Source organism: Acomys minous (genome assembly GCF_964271855.1).
Source record: "Acomys minous genome assembly, chromosome: 19".
Lineage (NCBI taxonomy): Eukaryota > Metazoa > Chordata > Mammalia > Rodentia > Muridae > Acomys > Acomys minous.
Genome location: NC_140499.1, coordinates 48840215 through 48861261, shown reverse-complemented (window position 1 = coordinate 48861261; position 21047 = coordinate 48840215). Strand labels below are relative to the sequence as shown.

Below are 21047 nucleotides of genomic sequence, written 5' to 3'. Positions count from 1 at the left end.
TCAACTTTTGATGAATCCTATTAATATTAGAACCTTATTATTTATTTTTTAAAGAAGCCCTGCTTTATAATTCTTTAAAATTAAAAAAAAACTATTTATTTATTTTGCATTCTGGTCATAGCTTCATCCCACCTTACCTCCATCCTCCCTCCCTCCCTCTTCCCCATCCCACGCTCCCTGTTCCTCAGAAAAGGGGAATCCCACTTCCTACCTAACCTCAGCTCATTAAGTTGAATCAGGACTGAGAGCATCCCCTTCCCCCATGGCCTGGCTAGGTAGTCCCACCAGGGGGAAGTGATAAAGAAGCTGGCAACAGAGTCTATGTCAGAGATAGCCCCCCTGAGACCCTTACTAGAGGACCCACATTGGCTACATCTTTGTAGGGGGCCTAGGCCCAGTCCATGCAAGGTCCTTGGCTTTAGTCTCCACCAGCCCCTCTGGGCCCTGGTTAATTGGCTCTGTTGATCTTTTTTGTAGAGCTCTTGTTCCCTACAGGTCTTTTTCTCCTTCTTTTCCACAAGACTCCATCAGTATCACCCAGTATTTGGCTGTGAAGTTTCAGCATCTGTTTGGAAGCATTGCTAGGTGGAACCTCTCAGAGGACAACTTTGCTAGTCTCTTGTCTGCAAGTATAGCAGAGTATCATTAATAGTGTCAGAGGTTGGCTCACTCGATGGTGTTGGTCTTGGGTTGGACTAAGAATTAGATGGGCATACACTCAGACTCTGCTCTGTCTGTTCTGTCTTTATCCCTGCACATATTGTAGGCAGGGTAAAATTTAGGTCAAAGTTTTTGTGGGTGGGTTGGTGTTCCTCTCTCTCAACTAGGAGACTTGTCTAGTTAGAGGGTCTACTCTTCAGTCAGAATCTTATGTTGTAATTGGTTATTATTTTTAAATCTAGCACTTGGGAGGCAGAGGTAGGCAAACACTGAGATTCAAGGCCACTCTGTTCTGTAAAGCAGTTCTAGAATACTTCAAGTATTATACTGAATAAGTATGGAGAGAGTGGACAACCTTTTCTTTGTCTTGATTTTAGTGGAAACGCTTCAAGTTTTTGTTATTTAGGTTGTTGTTGGGTTTTGGCATGCAGTAAATTGCCTTTGCTATGTTGGGGTATTCCCCTTGAATTCCTAGTCTCTTCTGGGTTTATTGGCTTGAAGGGGTGTTGGATTGTATAAGAATTTTTCTGACTCTAATGAAACAATCAGGTTTCTGTTTTTAGTCTTTTAATGTGGTGGATTACGTTGATCAACTTACATATGTGAAACTATTTCTGAATCTATGGGATAAAGCATAATTTATCATGGTGGATGAAAGCTTTGATATATTTTTTGCATTGTGTTTGCAAGTATTTTATTGAGAACTTTTGAACCCATGTTCATAATGAAAATTGGTCTGTAATTATTTTTCTTTGCTGAGTTTTTATGTGGTTAAGGTATCAGGGTAGTTGTGGCCTCATAAAAAAGAATTATACAATTTTCCCTCTCTTTCTATGTTGTAAAATAATTTGAAAAGTATCAGTGCTAATTCTTCTTTGAAAGTTTGATAGAATTCTTTGTTCAATCTATTTAGCCCTGAGCTTCTTGTGGTTGGTATACTTGTACTTACTGCTTCTATTTCACTGAGGGTTATAAGTTGTTTATATCACTTATTTGGCCTTGATTTGACCTTGTAATATCATATATATCAAGAAAATCATCTATTTATTTTAGCTTTTCCAACTAGGCGAAGAACAGATTTTAAAACCATGTCTTTATTTCTGTATTTCCTCAGAATCTATTGTTTTGTTTTGTTTTAACTGAAAAATAAAATCATTCATATTATATTTCAATTGCTATCCCATCCCATGCATCCTTCCATTCCTCCCTCCCTCTCACTTTCACCTCATTCCCCTTCCCTATGACTGTGATTGAGGGGGACCTCCTCCCCTTGCATATGATGTTAGGGTATCAAGTTTCTTCTTGGTAGTCTACTGTCCTTCCTCTGAGTGCCATTGCCCCCCCCCCCCCCCCCCCCGGCATCAAGGAGACATGACCAAATATGGGGCACCAGAGTTCGTGTGAAAGTCAGTCCCCAGTCTCCACTTAACTGTGGAGACTATCCTGTCCCTTGTCTCGATCTGGTTAGGGGTTTGGTGATGACTGCACATATTCAGAATCTATTGTTATGTCTTCTTTTTTACCACAATTTTTATTAATTTGAATCTTTGGTGTTTTTTTTTTTTTTTTTTTTTTTTTTTTTTTTTTTTTTAGCTAACTTGGCTAAGGGTTCATCAATGTTATTGACTTTTTTCAAATAACCAGCACTTTGGGTTGCACAATCCCCTACAGTTTGATGAACTTAATTGATCATTTTACTTACTTGTTAAAGGAACCTACTATTTTGTAACCATGCACTATATTTACACTTAATAAAAAGACAAAGACAATATTGATACCAGAGTTATTCTATTGCTATCTGTAGAATATACTGACTCAGAAATAAGCTATAGAAGAGAAAAGCAAACAAACAGAAAAGAGGGTGCAGAGGAGTGAGGAACATTCACTATTCCCAGTGGAGAACTCTGGAGGAAGGTGATATTGATAAAATTGAATGGTATGAGACAATGATTGTGAAATGCTATGAAAAGGATTCAAAATCTAGTACAAGGCCCCAAAGAGGAAATGTACCTAGTGGTCATCAGCTCTCCAAGATTGTGAGGTGAGCTGAGACAGTAGAATGATGGAAATGAGAGGAGGTGACAGCATAGGATGAGAAAGTTCTTCAGGATCTTTGCAGATGCTGATAGAAACTTTCCGAGAATCTAAATTTTCTGGAGACAATGACAGCATGAGATTTATATGAGAACACATAAAATCCCACACATACATCTATAATCATGTCAATTGGTATGACCGAATGCTTATAATCCAATAATATAGGAGGCCAAAGTAGAAATATCTCAAGTTTGAGACCTGTCTTGGAAAGACATAGAATGAGACCCTATCTCCTAACACACAACTGCTGTAATATGAGAAAGTTACAAGTACCAGAGAATTGGGGAAGAAGAAAGGATAAATAATGTGTAGACAGCCAGAACATCTGTAGATGGGGAGAAATAGGGGTAGGATAGAGAAAACCATCAGATTTATAGGTTCTTACATTGTTAACATTTGATCAGACCATTTATAAACACCAGCAGAGTTTAAAGAAAACAATAAAACACTCAAATGTGCATTATATAAATAGATAATTGTCTGAGCAAAATATAGCTTCTTTTCATGTTTTTAAGATGCAGAAAGTTTAATCAACCTTCTTTGCTACATTTTTAACTGGTTAGGTAGAAACTACAGCAGCAGAAGGAGGAGAAGGTGTAAATCCAAGGCACAAGCCCTTGTGTGAAATGCCTTTTGATGAAGAAGCATCAGCCCAGTCCTTCCAGGAAGCCTTAGCTCAGTGGAGAGCTAGACATCAGGAGGAAAATAAGCAAGAGAACTTACACCCAACAAAACCAGGTATGGACATTGTTCAAATATTCATATAACGAAATAAAGGTGTCTTCATTTTCTTTCCACTCCTCACAATACAAACACAATGTTTAAAAACAATAAAGCACAATTTGCTACAGCTTCTCCAGGGAGCTTTGTGTACACAATAGGCAGCCAGTGGTGAGTTGTTTAATATTTATAAAGCATAAATTCATCATGGGGGATATTTGCCCTGGTTTTCTATGTAAATTCACATAATCACATGAATAGAGCATTGAAGTCTCAGCTTTTATTTTACTGCAAGGAAACAGTGGTTAAGAAACTATCCCAGTGTAGATCCACTGTTGCAATACATCAGGTGGGAGAGTCTGAAGGCGGGAAAGCAAAGGGCACTTTATATATATATTAGATCAGTAATGTTTCTCTTCAGTGTTAGAAATCTCAGACAAAGCAACATAAAGGAGATCTTTATTTTGGCTCTCAGTTGGAGATGATACAGTCCATCAAGGTAGGGGAAATACAGCAGCAGGTGGCTCCAAGGCAGCAGGAGCTGATGGCTGGACTCCTTTCTTACATCACTGTAGAACAGGCGTGAGATACAAGACAGGAAATAAGATGCTGCTATAAACCCCACAGCATGCCTTCGGAAAATATACTTCTTTCATTGTGTGGCTTCAACCTCCCAAACTGCACTGCCTCCAAAGCAGCGCCAGAAACTGAGATGGTTGGGGAACAAGTGTTTGCAAGTAAACCATAAACCATAATTTGTGTGTGACCACAGTGAACATCACAGGCAGAATAGATTTGTGTTTGCAATATTTTCCTTTCATTTAAATAAACCCATATGGCATTTTCTTAATCAGCAATTGATGTAGGAAGAGCTAGCCCTTTGTAAATGTGGCCGGCCACCTCTAAGCTGGTTCTAAAAGAAGGCTGAACAAGCCAAAAGGAACAATCCACTAAACAAAATTCTTTCATAGCCTCTTCACCAGTCTGCCTCCAGGTTACTGCCCGGTTTGAATACTTGCCTCGACTTCCTTTATTGATGAGCAATAATCTGTAAGTGAAATAAACCCTTTCCTCTCCAACTGGCTTTTTTCATCATGGTGTTTTATCACAACAATAATAACCCTAAAATAGTAATTCTATCTGAGCAGAATTTAACCAAGATATCCAATGAAGAAAATACAATGCTCAGAACTTCAGAAACATTCTTAAATTCTAGCTTTGAGTTTATAATGGTTTATTGCACATTAAAAGAAAAAAATGAAGCCTTTTAAAAATTCTTCCTCATATTCGTGCATTGGAAATATGGGTCCAAAATATGCTTATTTCCTTAGACCTAATATTAAAAAAAACCTTGCAAGGCAAGTCTTAGAGGTGGTACATAAGTTGATACATAAGTAAAGCCTGGCATGGTGGTGCAGGTGTTTAATTCCAGTACTCAGGGAGACAGAGGCAGGTAGATTGCTGTGAGCTCAAGGCTAGCCTGGTCTACAGAGAAAGGCTTGATAGCCAAGGTTACAGAGAGAAACCTTGTCTTGAAAAGAAAACAAATAAAAAAGGATAATCACGAAAGTCATAGAATTTTCTACTCCCTCCTTAAGCTTTCACATCCTAAAATGAAATGCCTGAAGCAACTATGTTTAGAGGGAATTATGGACAATTTTTCATCAATGATTGCTTATTAAGTGAAAAAGCTAATGTTTACAGGATGATTAGATCATCATAAAAGTTTATCAAACTAGCCATCGTTGTTTTTTAGATGCCATATCCTTATTGCAAAATGTACCACCGTATTTGCCATTGAAGAGATGCTCTTGATTTATTACAGAACTTGATAAACATTTTCTATAAGCATGTTCAGCTAGCCAACCTTATAAAGTTCGAAAAAGGTCATGGACAACACATGAATCAATAAGTTGCACCGTGTTGCAATAAAACCTTATGTTTATGAACACAGAAATTCAGTCGTAGGAAAACAATAGGTACAATTTAGATTACAAGCTCTAGTGTACTGATCCTTGACACAGTAAATATATTTTTTCTATTTGATTATTAGATATAATCAGAAATAGTGGTATAAATTATGTTGAGGGCTAGGATGTTCCTTTAATGTCTAATTCCATGCTTACTTTATGTCTCAGGCTTTATAGTATTGTGTAGTCTGTAACACCTTGATTTTCTCCACTGTCTATTAGATGGATGTCATTAGCAAAATTCAGTGAACAGAGAACAACTGTCACAGTGAGAATGGTTATATTGAGCATTTTTTCAATCATGGATTCTGTAGTGATTTATGGGTGAATATATATTTTAGATATAGATTGGCTTACTCTGCCCACAGCACATGTCATAAGTAAGCCTTATTTATTACCATGGCACCGCCAGGAAATATTATCTCATAATACTATAAGAAAAGTGCAGCTACATCCATGAAATCCACTGTTCTTATCATGTGCTACATTTTCTATAAATTTCTATCGCTGTCGATGTCATACTGACACCTGGAGATGCCACCTTTTTGTATCTAGTAAGAACAAATTTAGTGGGAAAGAATTTTATTTAAAGTTGCATCAATGCTATATTCTGAAGTACACAGTTAAATTGATTGACCTGGGAAAATGATGGACCATTGCTTTGATACGAGTTTGTTATTAGAACATACAATAATGATCCCCCAAAAGTTGTTTCATCAGAGTCAAGGTCAAGTGACTTTTGTCAAGAAAGAAAATACACAACAGATATGGTCTGCTGTCAAACTTCTAACATCACTTTAAGAGACTGTTGGAATTCTAATTGTGTTGACTTTGTATCTATGTTTTAAATTTGTAGACTTATCTTATTATTCTGTTTCTACACAGAGGGTAAGAACACAATAAAATAATATATGAGCCCTATTGAAAAAAGAGTTTATTGTAATAATTTACACAAGGTTTAACATGGTCCTGTAGAAGACACCATCTCATGAAGTTTGGACATTTTTCTTTCAGGCCGCTGTTATATCCTATGAAACTCCTGTCATGCTTCCACTACAATAGGTGGAACAATTACTCTGCGGTAGCTTGGAGCCTGTCATCGCTAAAGTGCCAGGAAGGGTCTCTTCTCTGGCCCTGTTAGAGCACAGTTACAGAAGTGATTGTGCCATGGCTAAACCACCAAGATGAGATCTGGGACCCACAGATAAACTGTGTCAAGTGGCAGACATGTTATGTCTAATATTATGTTCATAGAGGACCTGGTCCCAGGGAGGAAAAGGCTAATATGGCTTTACACACTTCAAAGAAGAATATATGTTTAACCGAAAAAGTTTGAAAAAGAAAGAACTGTGAGGTTCCACCAAAGAATAAGGTGCATTTAGAACAGGTAGTTGGGGGAAGATGCTATGATAATCTAAAGAATATTTGCAAAGAAAATAACAACGTCCTTTTTTGAGTGATTGTTACTATACCCTTTTCTCATTCTTTCTTACTATGGCTCTCCTGTGTAGAAATAATTATAGTAAGATCTGTTCTTGACATATTTAGTTTTGATATTCTCAAGCATATATATATATTCTTTATTGGTAATGTCATATGTATATGCTTGTAAATATTTTAATTTCATATAGATTTTATTTACGGTGTTAAACATGTGTAAAAGTAGTATTGTAAACTTTAGCTAACTGAAGAAAGACTAATAAGCACTTGTGATTCTGCCAGTCCACAGGACTATCCTCTGTTTTCCCATCTTCTCCAGCATTTTACTAACCTGTAATTTACAGTTTATTTCCTTGGTTTCCCTGGGGTTTACTCAAAATATATTGTCAAATTTGCAAGTGTTATATATATATATATATCTGAAGAGTGTAAAAGTTTTCTGTTGTTCTTATTATTTTCAAGACATAAAATTTCGGACACTTAAAATTTTGCTCAAACAATGGAGATAAGTACTATGCTTAATATATGCACCTTTTATTCGAAACAACTTTATGCATCTTTGCATTTCATAACCATTTAGCAGAGCAGCATGTTTTAACTTTCCCAGTTCTCCAGCTGTGTCTGTCACTGATTTTTCCCTTCATTCACTTTAGTCATGCAGAGACTCCTTCTCTTTAGTGTGAGTGTTTGGTACTTCTGATGTCCAGAGGCCGTTATGTGGCCTAAAGCTCTTTTCTCTCACCTCCCTGCTGAGATCCTCCCATTGGCTTGCTTGCTTTCCTCTATTCAGGTACCTGGGGGCTTCTTCAGGTTCTTCAGGCACCCAATTACCATAGGATTTTTGTGTTGAGTGTTAAGAAAAATGCCTATGACCACAACACAAGGAATGGTGGAGAATCTCATACAAATTCTCAGTAAAGGTTTCTTAGGCAGAGACAATAAGATGAACAAATCAGCTATGATAGCCCATGAGGTCTTTCTTTCAGGGATCCATACCTCATGAAGAATCCTTACGCTCTTCAGTTGACTAACAAAATGTCCCGCTGAATGTATGCTGAGCCAAAGATTCTCCTAGCAGTTATGTGTTTGTCACTAGGCACATTCATGAAAGATACCAATAAGCACATTAGGACCAGATGTCTCATCTTTATTTCCTGAGACTGTGCCACTGCTGAACGGATAAAAGTGAACTGCAGGCTACTTGCTTTAGCCCCAAAGTTCTTACTATTTTTTCTCAATTTGGGAACCATGTCTCAACTACAGTGGTTCATCTCTCTGAAAAGAACCAATCCAAGCGCTTCCTTCCTCCTCCTCCTCAGCCATTGTGATATAATTCTTTCAACTTCCCACACCTCCTCCTCTTCCCATCATATGTTCCCGTTCACCATACATAATCCTAATTCATTTTCTTCTATCATTTAATAGATTCTGGTCATTACTCTCCAAATTTCCTCTGTCTCTTTCCCATAATACTCTTGAAAGGACAGGAACTGAAAAATGCCAGTCTTTTGGTTTATTCAGCTGTCTGCATTTGGCTGTGGCCGGATGATAATCACTAAAGTCTGCAGTGATGTTAGGATGACCTTAATGTTAAAATACCTAAACATTTTCTTTTTAATCATTACCACTTTCTTTTCTTCTCTCTCTCTCTCTTTCCTCTCCTCTCCCTCCCTTCCTTCCTTCCTTTCTTTTTTGCAGCATTTTATTCTGGGGGTGTTGCAGCCTAGATAGAGGGATAGTATCTGGAGATTGGAAGAGTTATCTGTCCTGGACTTACTAGCTTTCCTTCCCCAAAAGCTTCAGCACTTTCAAATAGCCCTGAGTAGTTTTGTAGCTTGTCATACTTCAGAAAGAATAGCATTTGGGAGTAAATGACTGCAAAGGTAAACGTCCACTGGGATCTGTGTTCTCTTCATTCTAAATAAGATAAAATTCATTATTGATTACGTTTTTTCTATTCCCCATAAAGTGTAAATGTTATTAGAAGTGGCTGTAATATACACCTTTGTGTGTGTGTGTGTGTGTGTGTGTGTGTGTGTGTGTGTGTGTGTGTGTAGGTGCTGTGTGTGTGGAATACATACTGACTCTGTATTTACCTTTTTTCATTTCTGAGATGTTGCATTTTGAAAGATTTTGACTCATAGGATTCGTTTATTTCAAGAGATTTTCAAAGAATTGTCCACAGAATCAATTATTAAATCCAATGCTTTAAAAATCCTTTAGCATTATTTATATCTTAGTCTTGATATTATATTAATATCATATATCATTAGATAACAATAATTGCATATTTATAAGGATAAATGCAAAGAATTATACTCCACAAACAATTGACACTCTATCTAAAGAAAAGGTATGCTAATTTATAGGCATGGCTACATTAATTATGTGCAGTGTTTATCTTTATAGACTCAGTGGAAGAATGTGAAGTACAAACAAATTTGAAAATTTGGACAGAACCAATTAATATTGAATTTTCAGAAGACAGTCTGTCATACATGGAAAAATTATGGCTTAAGAAACACAGAAGGTATTCAGTAAAATTTTAACATTACTATTTATCAGAAGTAGAAGTTATTCATGTTTCTTGCTTGTGGGACATGGCTTTCTGAAGCACTTTGTAAGTATACTATGTATTTGTAAGGCTTATTTTAAAGCAATTTCAAATTACTATTGGATATATTAGCAATAATTTTAATCAATTATATTGATTTAGTATAGAATAAAGTGTAGAATTTAAGACTAACAATAAAAGTATGTAATAAATAAAAATATTTTAAAATGACTTTTCTGTGTTTTAGCATAGATATTTGTGGCATTAATTTACAATTCTATTAAATTGAAACATATTTTAAATTAAATTAGTTTAACATTATTAGATCTTTAATTTTGTACTTTTATTAATTCTAATCAGTTAATTTTTTCAAGGACCTTTGGTCAGATGCATTCATGGTCTTGTAATTTGTTTAAAAATCAATTGGCAGGAACAATGAAGTGTAGCCATCTTTGCTTTGTAACAAATTGAGCTTATACCATTCAAAGTCATAAACTCTGAGGCCCTATATGTGGCTAAAATTACCAATGATGGGAGAAATGACAATTTTTTATAAAGTAGGCCTGATTCTAAGTACACAGTTTCCGTGGTTCCAATGCCTCCTAAGTGACATGGGAGCTATGATTGTGGTCTTTGATTCACATTTTGAAAAACAAAAATGCTAGGTAAACTCTCTAGCCTGCAAGTGAATAGTGATCACAAAGCCTGTGCTTCATCATACAAAAGCATCCATTTCTAGGGAAGCCCATTTCATCTATGGGACATTCTCATAAATTGTATTCCTTGGGAGTGGTATTCTGTTTCTAACTACTTTTTAAAGTCTAGTTATAATTCTACTTTGTTGTTCCACTGATGATATCTAGATTTTGTTCCCACTTTAAAATTGAAATTATTCATGAAAAAATGTTATTTCTCTTCTGTATAATTAGTATTGACCCAATGAGAGAAAGAGAGGAGGGGGAGAGAGAGAGAGAGAGAGAGAGAGAGAGAGAGAGAGAGAGAGAGAGAGAGAGAGAGAGTGTTTGTGTGTTTGTGTGTGTGTGTGTGTGTGTGTGTGTGTGTGTGTGTGTGTGTGTGTGGTGCATCCACTGGAGCATAGCCAACCTACCAAGGACCACACTCTTAAAGAAAACAATTCACTGTGTGGTGGTGGCTCACCTCCTTAATCCCAGCACTTGGGAGGCAGGAGCAGGTGTATCATTGTGAGTTTGAGGCCAGCCTGGCTTACAAAGTGAGTCCAGGGTAGTCAAGGCTATACAGAGAAATCCTATCTCGAAAAAAACAAAACAAAACAAAACAAAACAAATAATAATAAAAAAAAGAAAAAAAAAGAAAAAAGAAAAAGAAAACCAACTCATCCTCCCTCAGCAGCCATCAGCTTTCAATAGTTTCTCAGCTAGAGTGGGGCTCTTGTGCTCTTTTCTCATACCATTCCATTTCCCAACTGGCTATTGACTGGTTTGATCTTAGGCCAGTCTGTGTAAGCAACCACAGCTGCTGGCTGTGTATGGATGTAATGCTCCTATCCTGCTCAGAACACATTTGTTTCTTCCCACTTTCCCCTAAGTTCTGTCTTGGGAAGAAGGCGAATGTAGATATTCCACTTATGGACAAGCAGTTCACAATTCTCTACACTGTGATAATTTCTGAGTCTTTCTTTTAGCTTCTCTTCTGATGAGGCGTTTCTGATGAGGACTGAGAGTTGCATTAATCTATGTGTAGAGAGTTATGTGTTTAGCAAAAAGCTAAATACTATGTACATTTAGAAAAATAATAGCAAGTGGGGACTCTTCTAGGGCTAGTAACTCTCACCATAAGCTCTTGGAGAGATTTCTTTTATATTTAAGTGGATTTATATCAATAATACTGAGTATGAGAGATCAATAAACCAGTCTGTGAAGTGTCTTTGCTACAAACATGACAACCTATATTTAATCCCCAGAATCCACATTAAAAAATGCTGTGCATAGTAACAAATGTTGGTAATCCTAGTGTCAGGGAGGCAGAGACAAGAAAATCTTTGGGACTCAGTAGACAGGCAGGCTAGCCTATACTGGGCAAGGTCAAGAGTTTACAAGATGAAGACCGTTGAGGACTGAGTACAATAAATTGGAGGGCAGTTGAAAAGTGGCACTAATGAATGACCAGCCTTGTCATACCCACCTCAACACATATGAATACACAGATACACAGATGCATATACATGTTTATACAGTGCAGAGGGAGAAGGGGAAGGATGGAGAAAGAAAGAGACAGAGACAGAGAGAGAGAGAGAGAGAGAGAGAGAGAGAGAGAGAGAGAGAGGAGGAAGAGGAGAGAGAGAAAGGGAGACGATAATAGATACTGAACAAATGTATTTCAATAACAATTGTTAAGTTTTAGAGAAGTGGTAACTACTATTATAAAAGGTATTTTCAACTTTATATTTTATGGTTGTATGAGAGGTGCTGGGGTTGGAATAATGGAAGCCAAGGCTTCTTAAAGACAAGTTGTTTATTCATAGGTACATCATTTGAATTTTCTTCATTAAGCATCCTAATTGCAATCACACTCTCTCCTCTCTTCCCAGTTCTACCCTTCCTCACACTTCTTTCATACGCCCCCCCCCCCCACTGGGTACTAAGACTGTGGTCACATCAAGTCATATCAGCCTTCACTTTCACTGAGGCAAGACAAATTAGCTATCCTAGGGTAACTGGATCCAGAGGAAGGCAACAGAGTCCCAGTCAGAGACAATCCCACTTTAGTTGATAGGGAACCCACCTGAGGACCATGCAGCCCATCAGCTTCATATGTGTACGGGACCTAGAACCAGTCCATGCATGTTCTTTGGTTGGTGCCTCAGTCTCTATGGTCCCCTATTGGTCCATGTTAGTTGGCTATATAGGTCTTCTTGACTCCTCCAGGCCTGCAATTCCTCCCATAACTCTTTCATACAACTCCTGGAGCTCTGCCTAATGTTTAGCTGTGAGTTTCTGTATCTGCTTCCATTATCTGATGGATGAAGCCTCTCAGATAACAGTTCTGCTATGTTTCTGTCTGCCAGGATAGCAGAGTAGCATTGGTAGTGTCAGGAGTTGGGTCTCCTCCATGGAGTGGGTCTCAAGTTTGGCCAGTCTTTGGTTGGCCATTACCTCAACCTCTGCTCCATATTTTATCCCTACACCTCTTGTACGCAGGACAAATTTTGGGTTGAGGATGTTTACGGTTGTGTTGGTGACCACCTCCCACCAATGGACATCCTGTCCTGCTTTAGAATGTGGCCACTTCAGTCCTAGTGTGCCCTGCTGCTAGGGTTCTCAGCTAGGGTTATCCCCCTGAATACCTGGGGTGGGAGAGGCTCCTAGGAAATCACTTAAACTTTATTGGCATGAATTTTCTTGATTTAATATAGAATAAATAATGTGTAGTATCCCTGCTCTTCAGCTCTGCTATCAGAACTCTGTAAGGCTATCATCATAAAGTAAAGATGAAAATGAACCAACTACTAAAGTTGGTTTGCTTCATGAAGTACTTGGATAACAGCCTATTTGTACATATGTTATATGCAGGGAGTTATTAGCACAATAAACTAATATTGAACCATGAAGCAGTTTCTGGGGACCAAGTGCCAGTTTCCTTTTGATCTTTTTATAACCTAATAGTCTTTTATATCACTTACGTAGTTAAACTCTCAGTGGAGTTTAAAATCTTCAAAGTTTTTTAGTATGTAAAGATGAGTAACACAATATTTTGTACCTGTGTGATTTGTACACTTTACTGGAAGATGCAACCAGTGTATTTACAAGCAGGAAAAGATGCCCTGTAGAGTGAAAACACAGCTAGGGATTGCTTGAAGAGCAGGCTGCTCAGATACCTGCTATTACTGTATTCTCTGCCTGATGACCTAGAACTAGCAGGTTCTCCACCCCCTCATCCCTAATACCATCATCTTTAATAACGAACATCATCGTAGAGATTATTTAATCTAGTGTCTATTCAAACTGAGTGTAATAAAAGTGGTCAGAATAAAAATGGACAAATTTTATGTTTTATGTTGGTATTAAAAATATTACCAAGACGGGGTCTTTTACATGGCCACCATGTGAGTTTGCATTATCTATAAGGATTGTGCAGCTATTTACGTTTGATTTAAAAGTAAACCTCACAGGTCTGTGAACATCCTCCAGAATTAAATACACATTCTGGAACTCTGAGAATTCCTAAGCTTCATGCTTTCCATCTGAAGCTGTTTGGATCCACCCCCGATGTTAATGAGGTAATGGATGCCACGGACAGAACATCTCACATTCTTATAATCGAACCCCGTTTGCCACTCTACTGATGTGTTGAAAGTTTAGATAAATTCCCTTAGGTTGCTTTAGAATTCATCAACATAGTGCCAAGTGTGTGAGATTAAAACATACACTTGCAAATTAGCCTTGTCAACAGCCTGGCGTGTTCTCTGGACTCCATGTGGCTTTTGAGAGACTATTGGCTTGTATCGTGACTTTGGTCTTCATCTTAAACAAAACACAGTACGCAACTGTAAAGCTCCTTGGGTGATGGGTAATTGATTTAAAAACTTTTATCACATTGAAAGTTTATTCATTGCAACCTATGAATTAATGTTATAGTAAAAACTTCAGCATTAGTTTTGAATTCTCACTTGACAAGTAAATACCTTGTCTGGGAAAGTTCAATTAATATGTTTTTCTCTTTTAATTGAATCGTTCTTGTTTTCTAGAACTCCTCAGGAACAACTTCGTAACATGCTACCAAACACACTCTCACCTCCACGTGAAACCACTGCCGAGGCACAATGCACTGAGAATGAAAATGATGCTGATAGTGATGGTCAGTTGATCTTTGATTAGATCTTTTAACACTTACTGTTTAAAATTATATAACCAAGCAATAGTCAACACACACTTTTATGTTTTGTCCATGTATCATTCTGATCTTTACTATGAAAATCCAGCTCCTTTTATTTGCTTTAGTACCTTGCTCTAACTTTAACAGCTGCGTACGGACAATAACTGCAAGGAAATGTGTGTTTTGTTTGAGCTGAAGTAATTGACAGCATCTCATCTCTGTGTAGATTCATGAATGACTTTTTATTTTTGGTAGCATTATCTCTAGACAGTGAATGATCAGATATGCTTCTTGGTAATGTTTTTCAATTTTATTTTCTAGTTGAGGAGATCAAAGTAAAATATCCACCCCTTTTTATGCCAGTAGAAAAACTGAATATAGAGAGACCTCCGCCATCACTAACAATAGTAGAACTGGACAGTGTAAGTATATAACGGCTGTTCAGATTGCTTAGCCTAGAAAATATGTAATCGTGTTGTCTTCCTGTTATTATCAGTAAGATTTCTTTAACTTGTTAGAATTTAAGAAGAAATTCATGTTTGGGTTCCAGTTTGTTGATGAATATAAAATTGTTAATTTTATTGCAGAGAGCACATGCAAACACTGACTTAATATCAACACATTTTTGGAGGCAGGCTTCATGGGAGGTGTGCAATTGTCCTGCTGTGTTAGGTCACAGCTCTTTTTTTCCTCAGGCTTGCATAAACAGGGTATCTCCATCACATAGCATCTTATTTAAATATACTTAGGTGTAATATGTAGTTTCCGGAATGTCATTAATATTATATTCTTTTAAAGGAAAAGATAGCATTTGAGATTTAAGGGAGTTTTTATAATAATGCCAGTACAACCCTAGAAGTTACAATGGGAACTAGAGGCAGCCAAACACAGCTCAGACAAATTGACTCAGATGTGATCCAGCCTCTGTATTTTTACTTCCTGGTTACCTAATAGTTGAATTATGACTTTATTAGAAACATCCTGACATTTTGGATTGCTGTTTCAGAGCATCGTGAGAATGCAAAGCCCACCTCTTGCTTCCTTTGTGGCCACTGAATTGGTAGCTGTTACAGCTTTTCTTTCTTCTATGAGTGGTTTACCGATCCTTTAAATAAGTGGCAGATAATAGTCAAATACAGAACACACATACACACCATTTAGTATTTTTTAAGTTTTCTACATATACATTTATATTATTACACATAAGTAAATAAACTACATATAGAGAGAAGAACCACAAATAAGCAGGAATTATATTAATGTTACATTCGTAATATTTTGGCTGTTTGTATTTGGCAACCTTGAAGAAAACATATGTGATTTTTAGAATAAATTTCAGACAGTACGTTAAGAAGACCAGAAAATTGGTTGTCAGTAATCTACTGGGATTGACAGTTGTTACATAAATTGCTATTATTAGTACCAAATGTGACAATTATAAATACTGAGAACAACATTAAATTTCCTCAAGGATATATCACTGAATTTTCTTCCCTTGGAACATGTATGGTATAACTAGAGAGTCATTTGTAGAAATAAATAATGTCACACACAATTAAATGGCTCTATGAAAACTATATATGGTTACAGGAAAAGTGGTATAACTGATTTACTGAGTATATTAATATTATATAACATGTATTTAATAAGACTCATGAAAAAGAATTGGAAGAAATGGGGAAAGCTGTGCCTTCCAGAATTGAATTGGCTGATGCAGAGAATCAACTAAAGTAAGTTCTTTCTCATTCACTTTGGTTACTCTTTAAACACTGTCACAAAAGGGCTGGGTTGTGGTAGAGTGGTAGAGCATTTGCCTGTGTGGCTGAGGCAATAGGGCAGATCTGATCTACAGTACAGCCATTAGTAATAATAACAAAACTAAGATCCCACCATGCAAATATCATCCATCTGTCTAGCTGGGAAATTCATGGTGTTTAAATGTTTATTAGTATCAAGTTCACTTTAGTCATGTAGCAATTTGTGCATATTATTTTTAGTTTAGTTGTTTTTAAAGCAACAAACCTACAATTTTGTTGAATGTTTGTATTCTTTATGTGTTATGAATTTAGTGGCTTATTTGAAGTAGTCTTCCAGGTTGGATATAATGTACATCAAGCTTTTTTCTAAAGATGCTTTTGGACTGTACTTTCTTCTGAAGTCTAAAATAGGAACTTATATAAATGACCAGGTTCAAGAGTCCTCTGATACAGTACTACTCTTTAGGCAAGACCTAATACATACCTGGAGAAAGAAGTATAGTAGTTCACTGCACAATTGCTTTGTCCCATTTTTGTCATTTCTACATGAACAATCAAATATTTGTTAGTAAAGTTAAAAATTACCCCCTTTTGTGACATTTAGTGTTTTTTGTGTTTCATCACAAATGATCGATGTGACTTAACAGTGGGATCTGGCTCCTGTTAAGCACCTCCTTTATTAGAGCTTTGTTCAGATCAGCTTCTGCCCTTCCCAGTACATCACAATAACTTTTACTCTAAGTCATGCCCTGGAACACAAAAAGCATTCTGTCTTGACATAGGGTCTCAAGTACTGAACAGCAGAGGTGCACTGGGTAGCAAGGTCTTGGTAGGAGACATCTTTCTGATCAGTAGTTTAGAGGTTGTTATCTCCTATAGTGTGTCCTTAGGAAATGACTGACATTTCAGCTTGCTACTTTTAAAAGATTATAATAATTATAGTTTTCCACATGTAAATTCCTGTGTATCTATTTGTGTGTAGTTTGTCATATACTTGTATATAAAGACCCAAGGACAACTTGTAAAGAATGTATTCTCTCCTACCATGATGATTTTGGGGATTGAACGGAGGTTATAAGACTTGGTAACAACTCTGGACACACACTGAATCATTTTACTTCCCCTTATTTTTGTTTTTGTATGTACATTGTCCCATGTCATTTTTTACCTCTGTGTAAAGTGTTAGAGGAGGTGAATAAAATTACCCATTATGGTTTAGCATTAGTCTTACAGTGTTGGATTGAAGGTAACCACAGGACTAAATATCTCTCTCTCTCTCTCTCTCTCTCTCTCTCTCTCTCTCTCTCTCTCTCTCTTTCTCTCTCTCTCTCCTCTTCTCAAGAGTAACATAAGATAACACTTTGGTTAACTATAATCCATGAGTTTTATGATTATAGAGCTTACATAAAAATTGGGTTTTGCTTGGTCTGTAGTGAATGTGAAAACAGTACAGATGTGCACACAGATAATATCCATTGTTAGTAACTGAAATGTAGTAGGACATAATGCTTTTAACTTTCATCACTGAATGGAACACAGACAACGCAGGGAACTCTATGCTTGTAGTTCTATGAAATTTCAATGGTCTTGAAATATCTAAGGAATCACACATATCAATATATTGTTAAGTAGGACATTTCTATTGAGATTTGGAATTTAGCTACAGTGTTATACATACTACCACTTAACTTATATTGTGGATAATATGTCTATAAAATATTTAAAATAGTATTAAATTATAATCTTATGTAATTAATAAACCAGAACTTTCAGAGACCAGACTTTTCAACTAATTCTTTCTGCTTTTCTCTAAACATGAAAGTTCTACATTTCCCAGTTATCAGAATTGCTTTCCAAGTGAAAATGGCATCCATCATCATCTTATTTTCAACAAGGGAAAAACAGACCTCTTAAGTCTTTGTTTGAGAAAAAATGCTACATACTATAAGGATGACTTAAAAGGTAATATTCTGATCTTTGCTTAATATATTTAAATAATGAATGTTGGTAATCTAATAAGTCCACTAGATAAAGTAGTCTAGGAATATTTTACTTATTATTCTGCTCATTATAAGGTCAGAAAATTGAATAGTTGAAATAAGATTGGTCAAAAACATATAATTATCTTGCAAATATTATTTTTAATCAATAAAATGGAGTTGGATTTATAGGCAAATAAAATCAATGCAAGTCTCTAGACAATTTATTATGGCTAAAATTAGTATTTCAAAGACACATAGAAAAGGTTTTAGTGACGGGAGTGTGGTAAATGACTCACTTGCCTTCATATACAATTAAATAGCTCCCTATAATATTCATATTGGATGTAAAGTTCATATGAGATAAGCCCTAAGCATAATATTCCCTGCTCCCTGCTTTTAGTTCTCTGGTGTCAGTCCCTCTAGCTCCTTTGAATTTTGTAGATCTAAATGAAGTATGGAAATTTTGGGGCTTTTCTAGTTTAAGATTTAAAAAATCACTATCTAAGAGAGTCACTCTGAAATTCCTTGACCTGGTAGTCAGATTCAATTTTCATATCTTCCCCGAGATATGCATCACCTTGAAATGCCACCATCTTTCCCTGACTTTCTTTTGCTAATCTACAATGTAGTTACTGGATGATTTTAAAGCTTCTTTTCAAACACTATATTTTATAAACTAAGAATTTTCTAGGAAACCAGTAGGTGTATTTTTGTGAAGAATTTGAATGATACCCAGGAGCATTATTGAAAGTAACTGATTTAAATCTGTGATAACCTGACTGGCTAGCAGAAGGTGAGGAAGAATGGTGGCTTCATGCCAGTCCTACTTGTCCTGTCATTTTAAATTGGTACGGCCCGTAAGAATTATATACACACAATGCAACCTAGCACTTAGGACTCATTTTTGTTGTTGTTATTGTTTTACCAAGGTAAAGTCACCTGTCATTAGTACTGGAAACATTTGTGAATATGAATACTTGTGTGTTACTTCAAAGGCATTTAAACATATCTATTGTTTTTTTAATTAATTTATTCATATTACATCTCAGTTGTTAGCCCATCCCATGTATCCTCCCATTCCTCCCTTCCTCCCACTTCCCCCCTACTCCCCTCCCCTCCCCTATGTCTGTGTCTGAGGGGGACCTCCTCCCCCTGTATATGCTCATAGGGTATCAAGTCTCTCCTTGGTGACCTATTATCTTTCCCACATTTGTAAAAGAGTTATTGAACATATCTATTGTTTAGAAGTGCTCTTTGTTTACTTCAAAGTTGAGTAGAAATCATAGAGCACTCCAGTGTTCCCACTGCACTCACATATACAGTTTCCCCACTATTAACATCCTATGCCAAAAGGCTCGTCTTATTTTAATGATAAATAATATTGCATTATATGAATGAACTTTATTTTATTTAGTTTTCCTATTAACTATAAAGGAATATTATTTTTTCCCAGGGTTTGGCAGTTATGAATGTAGCTTCCACTAAAACCCATGTATGAGTCATTTTTCTGTTACTGTGATAAAATACCTTGAGTAAAAGAAGGTTAGGAATGATGGATTAATTTTAGATTACAGTTTCAGAAAGCATATGGTTCATTGTATCAAGGAAGGCATGACAGCAGGGTCCCCAGTAGTGAGGGGCGCAGAATCATAACATTTTATCTATATACAGGAAGAAGAGATGATAAACAAGAAATGAGGCCAGGCTATAAATACTCAAATCCCACCCCTACTCTTGTCCTTTTCCCCCCACAAGGCTTTACCTTCAAAAAGTTTTATAGCCTTCCCAAGTCACTTGGAAACAGTATCCAAATGCATTAGTCTGTGGATGAGAGTTAATATTTAAATCACAATATTTCTAGCAAAGTGCTGAAAATGCAAAGAAAAAGAGAATTCCTTTGCTTCAGTGTTCGCTCTCCCTTGATGTTGTTTCAATAGCCAGCTCCCTATTGAAATCTGATATTTAACATTTATTGATATGTTTATTTACCATCTGTATATGATTGTGGGAGCACGAGTGTGCACGTGCGTGTGTGCGTGTTTGTGTGTGTGTGTGATGCTGTCATTTTAAACTCAATATTTGTATAAACTAGATAAGTACTCTGATATATCCTCTTTCTGTTCTTTTAATGAAATATTTATTCACATCTTGTCCTTTCTAGTTATTGTTTGCTTTGTTATTATAGGATTTTAAGAGTTCTTTTTATATTTTGGATAATACTTTTTCAAATATTTTCCCAAGTATTTCTCCTATTCCCTTACTTCTATTATTTTACCCCCAATACTCTTTATAACAGAGCATTATGAAAAGATTTTTAGCAGTAGTAGTTCCCAATCTTGCAATACATTCTGGAAATTATATGTGAACTTTTTAATGCACAACCCTATCATTTATTCTAAAAATATATGTTTTATGTTTGGATTATTCTGCGAGACAAGCATAGGATTGTAATGGGCATTTTGCTGTGTTTATAGCCTTCCTCATGTTCTTTTAGAAGCATCTCTATAAGTTGATGTCATTTCTCATAATTGTCATTTTTATTAATTATAACAGATTGAAGGATAATTTCCATACACTATGTGTAATTGCCAAGTTATATAAATATTTGGTAGTAACAGGTAACCCTATACTGCTAGAATTTATACTTAGAATTTATACCAGAGAACTCTTAAACCCTCCACTATTTTACACATTATATCATCGAAAGAGGTTATTTGTTTTGGAAAGAAAATAAGAGCTGAACAATTTAAGCTCTCTCCAGTACAAATATTGTTTGGTGTGCTTCAAAGTAAAAGCAATTTAGTGGAAAAATCATTAATATATTTTGAATCCTCAAAACATCTTGCCTAGTTCGTTGCCACCTTGGCTTCACATTAGTCACACACAGAGTTTGATGGGAGAGAATGACAGATGCTGTTGCCTGAGTTTCACTTTAGTGTCTAATTGGTTGAGGTCGGGCTATCCGCTGACAGTTTCAAAGAGGAATGGCAGATGATTCCAGTCTGCAGCCCAG

The 21047-nt window shown here is 36.3% G+C and overlaps 1 protein-coding gene across 4 annotated transcripts in view; it reads left to right on the top strand.

Annotated features, from left to right (window-relative positions):
• ZBBX (zinc finger B-box domain containing) overlaps positions 1-21047 on the top strand; it is a 97591-nt gene that overhangs the window by 48811 nt on the left and 27733 nt on the right. For 3 of the 4 annotated variants that reach the window (XM_084769129.1, XM_084769131.1, XM_084769132.1), the window contains 6 exons: positions 3321-3495; positions 9282-9417; positions 14168-14277; positions 14617-14717; positions 15946-16025; positions 17875-18014. In XM_084769129.1, the coding sequence (XP_084625255.1) occupies positions 3321-3495; positions 9282-9417; positions 14168-14277; positions 14617-14717; positions 15946-16025; positions 17875-18014 (742 nt within the window). The remainder of the gene's footprint in view (positions 1-3320; positions 3496-9281; positions 9418-14167; positions 14278-14616; positions 14718-15945; positions 16026-17874; positions 18015-21047) is intronic. The other variant, XM_084769130.1, reaches the window with a different exon arrangement.